This window comes from Elaeis guineensis, chromosome 5, assembly GCF_000442705.2.
Source record: "Elaeis guineensis isolate ETL-2024a chromosome 5, EG11, whole genome shotgun sequence".
NCBI lineage: Eukaryota > Viridiplantae > Streptophyta > Magnoliopsida > Arecales > Arecaceae > Elaeis > Elaeis guineensis.
Window position 1 is genome coordinate 28,952,568 of NC_025997.2, and position 9,841 is coordinate 28,962,408.

A 9,841-nucleotide genomic window follows, 5' to 3' on the forward strand; every position below is an offset into this window, starting at 1 on the left:
CAATTTACTATGATCCTATTTTTCCGTGTGGGAACTAATTTATGCTGATCATTAATCCGTCGTTCCTCGCATAGACATTTATGATGCTCCTCACCTTCCACAAGCTTTTCCCGCGCCGTTACTGTTTTCCCTGTTCCGCTCAAACTCCATCACTTCAATACATCACAATCTCAACCGTTGATCTGGTGGGGCCCACACCAAACCTCTATATATTCCGGGCCGGTTAGCGGAAAGGGAGGCCATACGAAATACTAAACCCAAAACCCAGTCCCGCTCTCCCGTTTTCAGCGGTAGGAAGGGTTTCAAGGGGAGGGAGAGAGAGAGAGAGAGGTATAAAAGATTTAAAACCCTAGCCCTTGTTCTAAGAAATTTTCCCTTCTTCTATCCTTCAACTAAAAGATCGTAAAATAACTAGAAGGATAGATCGAATGCCGGCTTTTTACCATGCGCTTTGATGTAATTTTCTCGTGTATTAGTTCGTTGATTAATCGTCATTTGTTTAGCTCGAGATGCTTTGTTCCTTTTCTTTTTTCCCGTAATTTTACTCGAAAAATAGGGTTTGTTTCCTTTCTGGCTTGATATGTTAGTCGCTATTTTTTTTTTTTTTTTAAATTTGGTCGCTTTTCGTTCACTTTTTTTCTGGTGAATCTTAGACGATAGGGTTGTTCAAGAGTTTTGAATCTTGATTAATGTAATGTATGTAGATAAAGATGTGTTTATTTTGGGCAATGCAGCATGATTAAGGGTTTTCAATGGTAATCTTGATGGATAAACCGTTGGGTCTCATTGATTCTGATCCTGACCCACTGCTTTTTGTTTGTAAAATTTTGTGTATTAAGTCCTTCGATAGCCTTTTTTTTTTCTTTATATCTTTTTTGCTTTTTAATTCTATGATTTGTTGTGAAGCTTGAGGGGCTGCAAGATGAGCATCAGGAAGATTGCTTTTGAGGAAGGATGGCAGTACCTGGAAGAGGGTATTGCAAAGCTCACGAAGATATTGGAAGGATATGATAGCAGAGGCATACTGACACCATCTGAACTTATACATTTTTATGAGTATATTGTCTTCCCTTAAAGAAATTAACGTTTTGCTTTATGGCTTGAAGTTTTTGATTGTAATATAGACAGAAGTGCCACTGATCATGTAAAACATACGACACCTTCTCCAGTTGTGTGTACACACTGTGCCTACAGAGGCCCGAACCCTGCCAAGAAGTATATTGTAGATTCAAGATGTCATTGGACCGAGCTATCTCATCATTGGTAAGATTGAATTTAATATTCATTCATATGCTTAGCATGATGTGTGATGTAAGGTGAAAGGTGCACTTGGGGTTCTTAGATTTTCCAGGGTAGCTTTCAGTTTATTCATTGCATTTTGTGATTGTAGATGAAAACAACATGGCAGATTGCTAGGCTTTATACTTGCCAGATTTGATAATCTCAGTTTGCTTTCTTTTCCTCTTTCATTTCTGTTTAACTAAAAATATAGGTTTAGTAGATGTGTTGAAGGGGAGACATATACAGGCACTTAATTTAAAGCCACAGAATTAAAAATTACTTTGGGAGGCGCAGTTTGGAACAGATGTTCAAATTTATGACATGTCTAGGGTTTTGATGTCAGGCTGAAAAGTTGGCAGCGTTTCTTGTTGCTTATCAAAACTTGTTTAGAGGCATGAAATAGGAGAATTTATTTGTATTAGTTATGATTGGTGCTTTAACATACAAAAGGTTTTGCTTTTGGCTTACATTGTTAAGCCAAGCTCAGGGTGGGAGTTGTTGACCTAAACCTAGCCCAAAAGCAACTGTTGTCCATAATGACGTACCACAGTTAATATCAGTCTTCTATACAATATGATAAAAATATAGTCCCATATTATATGCTTTATCTAATTCAGTTTATAATTAATCATCTTTCCATGGTTCATGTTGACTGGTGGGATGCCTTACATTTTCCAATTTTCACTGACATATTGCTTATGCATGGCACCTGTTGTTAACCCTGATATTATTTCAAAATGCACGCCTTTCCTTAATTGGTCTAGCATCTCAAATCTAATTTCTGGGTCGCAGCTCATGTTATTCAACTTGTGTATCTAATTTTAAATCTTCTAGATAATTGTGTCAACTATCAAGTCATGAAAGTTTTTGTCTGTTTTAGCCATTTTGTTATGCACACTTTTTTGTGTTAAGTGCAATTTTAACAAAATCCGTATGGTAATACCAGATACAAATTAGAAAACTTTCTTTTTAAACATTCCAATGAAAGGTATAGGCATGGTTTCAGGCATGATAGTTGCATCAAGAATTGAATTAAAGCTATGTGGTTTGAGCACCTTTATGTGCTCAACTGGTTTTGCATTCACTATGTTGGTTACAATTGTTATCTATAGAAATGTTAGTCAGAATATTACAAGCACATGCTAGGAGAAAAATTGTGGACCACTTGACATAATCACTAGGGTGATCTTTAAATATGTTTTGTGGAGACTGAAGATAGTTTTCTGAAGATCATATGGCAGATATAGGACAACATAGTCTCTTAAAGCCATCTGACTTGAGTTCAGTCTTGTATATCCTCTTGATATTTTAACCTTCCAAGCTTTGATGTGGAGGAGGGTTTTAATTTCTTGGTGCGCATTCATTTCTCTCTTCTTTTGCAAAATGATGCAGAGTAATATTTAATAATAAAACAATAACTGGAAGAAGAATATGGGAGAATTAGGGTAAATACCTAAAACTTGGATCTTTCAGAAAAATAAAAAAGGTTTTCAGAAAATACTGAAAGGACTTGAAGTCATGCCTCCTTTTCAATACAAAAAATTGATGGCAGTTGATTTTATTTGCTGGCTTCATTAGGGTCCACATAAAATGACCAAAACAACCCTCTATATATATCTAATATTTTTCATTGCTATTTCTTGTTTTAGACTAATCCTAGTTCAGCTATGTTCTGTAAGATCTAACAGATATGCTATTATTTTTGGGAGACCACTGAACAATTAAAAGAAACATCTAATAAGTAAGCACAGCTCCATTCTTGAAAATATCTTGTCTGTCTGTATAATTCATCCAAAATGTTTCAAACTTGTAAAATAAGCAAAACAGGACAGCTTATTCAAATCCATGCTTTTTTTTGATCAAAATTTGGTAATCAGGCTGCTGGTATAATGATTGAATGATTATGATGAGGTAAATGTTCCATGCTCTATCTATAATCTTAGAAATTATGTCCTGCTGATATGATCTACAATCTTGAGACCACATGTAAGAAAACTCATCTTACATAATCAGCATGCTGTGTGCTTTTGATCCTTTGTCTACTTTCTCTTTCTGCATATTTGGCCTTTATGATGCACTTGTGTTTACTTGCTGCACACTCTGAAGTTAATCGTCTGGCCTCAAAATTTTAAACCTATGTTTAATGAGCTTGTTTAACCATTTGTTCATATACACGCCATCCTTGAAATTGAGGTTTCACAATACCGATTTCGGTAATTGTATTGGCACCATGTTGGTATGGTATCGGTATGAATCAGTTCGGCATATCGACACTTGGCACACTCCCGTATCAAGTATCGGTTTGGTACCCATGCAATATGGTATGCCTGGTATAGAATAGTACACACCAGTATAGTGAACCTTGCAATTTCAACCTTCATTACTTAGGTCATGCAAAAATTTAAATCATTGCAGTTGGTGTTTCTTAACTCCCTCTTTGAGATTTGGATCTTCATACCTTAAGAGAGCATCTGGTTTGGAGTGATCAACCCAAGATCAAGGATGATGTGGGTGGAGATAACCTAAGATCAAAGATGATACGGGTGGAGATGATGAGATTATTGTATTTGGTTGCATCATGATGATCTTATATGGCAGTGATCCCAAATCACCTCCACTTCTCAAATCATTGCCTAACCTAGTGATGTGATATTTGTCTTTAAGGTCAGGAATTCAAGATTATCCCCTAGTAGTGATCTTGAGCTGAAATTTGAGAACAAAAATATTCCTCAGTCTAGCAGAAAAATTGATATATCAATATACCATTAATTGATTACATGAATATTATAGACCTGATATTATATTATATTATATTAATATTATATTTATGATATAAATTATATTATAATATATTATTAATCATATTATCATCATATTATGATTCAATGATAATTTTAAATAAGACTAGAAATATCTTATTGTTCTTTGTATTTATATATTGAAATTATTTAATATATTACTTTTATTTGTCTTATTTTTCTAATCAAAATAAATATTAGTACTAATAAATAATATATTATAAGTATAAATATTAATTCTATAATAACAATTAGTATATTTTTATAAGATTAACAATTTATAGGACTAATAAATATATTTTTATAGAATATATTAATAAATATATTTATATTCTATTATAATATATTTTATATAATTAATAAATATATTCTTATGGAATATATGAGGAATAGTTTTGGTATTATATGGTCGGTGATCTTGGATTCCTATAGAATACCAAATAGGAATACCAAACAGGTCACTCGTGGATACTTGGAGATCTTTAATTATTGGACCATAGCCTACCAAACATGGTGATCTTTGATCACTGGGGATTAGATCACCTCAGGATCCGATTTGGCCCACCAAACACCACCTAAGAGCAATCTTTGATATCGCTTAGGGATAAGGATGGACTGCTTCTAATTGTAGGTTGGGAGGCTTCTTTGTTTTTATGTTTAGAAGTGGCTAGGAAAAGTAAATTTGCAACTTACTCTTTAATTATGTATCAATAATGTTTGCCATCTCGATATCTGACCCTATACTGGTACCATCCTATTACAGTGTCGGTACGCGGTTTGGTATGGTACAATAGTATCATTACAGTATAGTGGGACATATTAATATGGTCCTAGAACGCCCCATATCAGGAGGTATGGGGCGGTATGGCAAACCTTCTATATCATAGTTTCAACAAATCTAATTCTTCACTATATGCAGTTTCATCATTTTCTTTAAAGATGCCATCTTGCTGTATTCCATGCATTGCGTGTTTCTTCAATTTTCCGTCATTTCTTTGATATGTTTTCTTTAAGTATAATTTGAAATTGACTTCCGACCTCTTCCTCCTTGAAACACTTGATTTGCTTTCCAGCTTTTTGAAGATACCAATTTTCTAGCAGCCATTGCCAACAAACTTACTGTGTATAGGACTTAGACCAATTTGCATTTCATGTTGATACTGGCCAAAATCTCCTTGCAATTTTTATTCTTCTGCATATTTCTTTCTCTATCATTTCCTCTCTTGGCATTCAGATGCTGAATGTTTTTTGTGGCAGAGATTTTGCTCGTGACTGATTGCTTTTGACCAAGTTGTTTTTAGGGGATAATTGATATTAGTTTGTTCTTGTTCTTGTTGATGTCACATGGTCCTTGTTTCACAATGATTGAATGTTGAGTAGAGAACATCATCTTGATTTATTTGCATTATTAACAAGGAAATATTTTTTTGCTTGCAATGTAGTTGATTGCTACAATTTTCTTATTTTCTTCCAAAACCTACAGATTTTGAACAAGTATCTGTAATCTGTATAGCAATTGTCCAGTTGACTTTTTTTAACTTAAATTCATTTATTTTTATACGTCACTGATCTTGAAACAACACTTTCTAGGATGGCAATCTTGTTGTTGGACTGTTCATGTAAACCACCAAGATGTAGAGATGATTTCATCAGCCAGTGTTGCACTGTTGCACCATAATGCTGATGTACTTGATTCCTCTTAATTTTCAACTAGTTTGTGTAATGATAGTCTTCTTGTTACCATTTGGCAATATCTCGTTGCCTTGGGTCATTATTCTTGTTTAAAGGGGATACAACGTCCTTGCACATACCTGTATCAAATCCTCTTTATATCTCCACTAGTTTGGTTTCCAAATTGATTCTGCCATAATGCAGGAAACATCCTTCTATATCTTCCTAATGGTCAGAACTTATTCCTCATTTTGGATTAGCCTTATTCCAATTGGCACCTAGCTGACAACTTTTCAGTTTCAGGTCTGTTACTCTTTGCAGCTAGCTGTTAGAACAGCAGATATTGAGATAAATACTTGCATGGCACGAGCACAACAAATCTCATGGTTTTCTCATTTTGGCTTCCATTTCTAATTAAAATGTTTCAAAGATACTAGTGAAAGCAATAATGATTACTAAATCAGTTTTATAGCTGGAAATTGGCTAATATTTTGAAAACTAGACCTACTGTAGCACTTGACATGTCAGGTTCACAATTTTTTTATCCATCTTTTGGTGATCTTATCTTCATCAGTTCCTTAATTAGGCTCTTAGGATGGTTAGGATTTAGAAATAAGGAATAATTGTGCTTTTAATTGTTAGGCTATTGTTTGTTGATTAATTTTGTGGAATTAAACTTTGCTAGTTCAGTTTAAGTTACTCGCTTATCCAATATCATTAAATTGTTAAAAGATGAAATTCCAGTCTCTTCTGAAAAGGTAGATCTGTGGATGTCGTTTGGGATGGTGTTGATGTGGTCATCTGACAATGGGGGTGGAACAGGATAACTTGCTAACTAGGATGTTGTTTAATCAGTATTGAGTGTGGATTGATGGGAGAATAGTACCAAATTGACAATCTGTCATAATTTTGTTCAGGACAAAACCTTGTAGTTCAGTAATATTATAAAAGTTATTTTGGAAAACATAAGATAGTAGAAAACAAGGAATAGAGATAAAGCCAAACAAAAATATTGGAAACATTCTAATGAATGGGCAAATTTATCATCTCACCTCTATTATAAAGCATTAACAGAAACCATGATACTCCTGTAATTGTCACCAAAAAGTTGATAGAAGCATGATTTTTAATAGCAGAAACGCAGAATAACTGGAAAATCTTCAGTGAGTCCAAAAATTTTGCCCAGGATACTCTGCAGAAGATTTTGTTAGATATCCATAAATTTCTCATTCATTATTTTCAATTTTTTTATCATTCCATGATTTTATTTTTTACCCTGGCCATATACATCTTTGAGAAATTCTGGGTTCAAACCTTAAATTTACCTTGATTATTGTATTTTGCTTCATTAGGTTTTGCCCTCTCTGATGGATAAAGACAATGAGGCTTTGTTGCATGAGCTTGTTAGAATGTGGTTGAACTATCAAGTTATGGTTAGGTTTCTGTCATTCATTTTTAGCTACCTTGAACGTTGTTATACAATTCGGGTTGCAGTTCCTCCACTAAAAGACGTTGCTGCTAGTTGCTTCTGCGATCTGGTAATTCTTACACTTTAGGCTTGTTTGTTGTCTATTATTTACTGTTAGATAAGGATAATGACTTTTGTATTTATTTAGTGAATTTAAATCTTCTCATCTATGATCTGCATTATCTACATCATTGACTTTCAGGTCTGTCCAGCATTAAGTGGCAAAATAAGAAATGCTGTGATTTCTATGGTATGTCGCTGAGTGCATTTATGTCTCTAATTTGTGATTATGAGCTGTTCTTATTTAATTACATTGTTGAGTAGTTCTTGTATTTCAGATTCATCAAGAACGTGAAGGACAGAAGATTGATGTTGATCTATTACAAAATTTTATGGGTTTCATTCTGGATGCTGGAACGGCAGTTCAAGGTTTTTATAAGGAATTTGAAAAAGCCATTTTTGAATGCACTCTGACTCATCATGCTCAAAAGGCTTCTGAATGGATCATGGAGTGCACCCTAGAAGATTACTTGCTAAAGGTAATTTTGATGTGATATTTGCTAGAAAAGAATTTAGATTTGACTCTTCAGGTGAACGAGGATGGACTTTGGTAATCTTCAGGTTGGAGATGCTTGAAGAGGGAGGGTGAGAGACTCTCACGTTATTTGATTGTTAGCAGTTCCTTTACCACACAGACTTCACTGAAGGTATGCAGAACAATTCCCCTTACCGGTTGTGGTTGAATCACTGTTAGCCTAAACTTTACAATGGAAGCCTGCGTACCATGATTGTTATCAATTGCTGGTGGAATACCCATCAAAATCATAATTCGCCAATATTACTTTTGGCAACCAGATTTTTCAGTTACTGACCCGTGTTATATATGAAAATTCAAATGTGGTCCCATGGGATCAAGAAGGCTGGCTTGTCTAGATATATGGCTAGTTGAAGTCATATTAGAAGATGATGACAGACACTGTTTCATCTGATTTTGAGGAATCTTTTGAGGCTTTGGCATGTGACATAGCATAGAAAGTCAAGTAGATTTTGTATAAATTCTAAATCAACTTTTGGTTTTCCTGCAGGTTGTTGAGTCGCAGTTGTTGAGCGTGTATGAACACCATTTAAAAGACAAACAGCTAGATGCCAATCTCTCGCTTCAGACATACATGGTGTGTCTCGCAATGGCAGATGTTTGAAGATATATTTCAACTTTATATATATGAGCATGTCAACATTATCTTTTCATTTGCAGCATTGAACTGATGCTGGACTAACGGTATCAATGCTTCGTCTTGATTATATAAGCTATTTCTCTTTGGCAGGATGTATATCAGGAACTATTGCCTAGGTGTTCCAGCTTAACTCTCGGCGATGGCAACGTGGGTGCAGCTCCACGCATGGATATGGAGTTGAAAAAGACTTAAAACGGCATGCTTATGAGCAGATCTCACTGAAAGTGAATGACAACCATACAGTCTGCAGATCTCGCTATGACTTTGCATATGAAAAGGAAAAAGGTTTAGTGGAGGCTTAAGCTGAAGTAACCGGTCTCTTGGACTTTGTTTGCTTGGATTTTGTGGTCAGACCAATACAATCTTTGCGAAGTTTCCTTATCACTGACCCTATTTAAGTCGCTAGCTTTTGTTGCTATATTCTCTTTGATCCTTTTCTTTATAGCTGGTGAGAGTGCCCTATGGGTCCCCCCAAGTTACTCGGAGATGGGCCCCGATTTGTGTATGCATGACCTAAATTGATATGAACCAAACAATATGTATTCCACTGGAATTTAATAAAGATAAAATCCGGACAAAGAGTAGAAAATCCTTTCAGTGCGCTTGAAAAAAGAAATAATTGTTATGTATCATTTTCATATTAACATAAGCCAAAATACCGGTGGTGTGTATTTTAGAAAAATGAGACTGTCTGAAGATAGGAAAAGGAGTTATCCTTATTTTATCGAGATAATCGAGATAAAGAATAAATTTTATATTAAATATCATAAATACAGTGGTTCATGGATGGCAACAAGGCCATCTAGCAGATGCCAAACATAATAAACGGTTGAAACACAAATAATCATAGAAACATTAGCCATTAGCATAATCTGAGGTGATACTCCATGGATATATCAAGTAACCAACCAGGACTTCTTTTATTAATCAAAACATGTAAGTGCTTTAAAGAGTTGAACCATGCGAGATTATTGAAATTAATAACAATCCAATATAAAGAATTATCAAGATGGGGGAGGAAATGGGGCATGAAATTGGACGCTGTAGATGATTGGAATTTATGTGGTGGATCCCATGCTGGAAGAAAAAAGGCATTATATTGGATGGCTAATATTGTAACAAGTTATTAGTATCTAGAATACTTTGATTTCTATACATTATTTACTATTTTTATAGAAGACATTTTAGAGGCATTTGGTAGCACATTGGTGCTGATTGGCATCACTTGCATTTTTATTTTCAAAAATTGAAAAATAAAAATTTTATTTCTTTTTTCTAATTTATAAAAAAAATATAAGCATGTTTAGTATAGTTGATTATATTTTAAAAAATTAACATGTATACATAATGATGGATATGGAGCTAGTTGTGGCAGAGCAATAGAGACT

The 9,841-nt window shown here is 34.4% G+C and overlaps 1 protein-coding gene across 1 annotated transcript; it reads left to right on the forward strand.

Annotated features, from left to right (window-relative positions):
- The first annotated feature begins 250 nt into the window (after positions 1-250).
- Positions 251-9,021, forward strand: LOC105045253 (cullin-1). The gene is made up of 8 exons (XM_073256989.1): positions 251-330; positions 907-1,056; positions 1,170-1,263; positions 7,103-7,288; positions 7,421-7,468; positions 7,557-7,925; positions 8,304-8,390; positions 8,544-9,021. The coding sequence occupies exons 2-6, from the start codon at positions 923-925 to the stop codon at positions 7,770-7,772; spliced, it is 678 nt and encodes a 225-aa protein (XP_073113090.1). The 5' UTR covers positions 251-330; positions 907-922; the 3' UTR covers positions 7,773-7,925; positions 8,304-8,390; positions 8,544-9,021.
- The last annotated feature ends 820 nt before the right edge of the window (positions 9,022-9,841 follow it).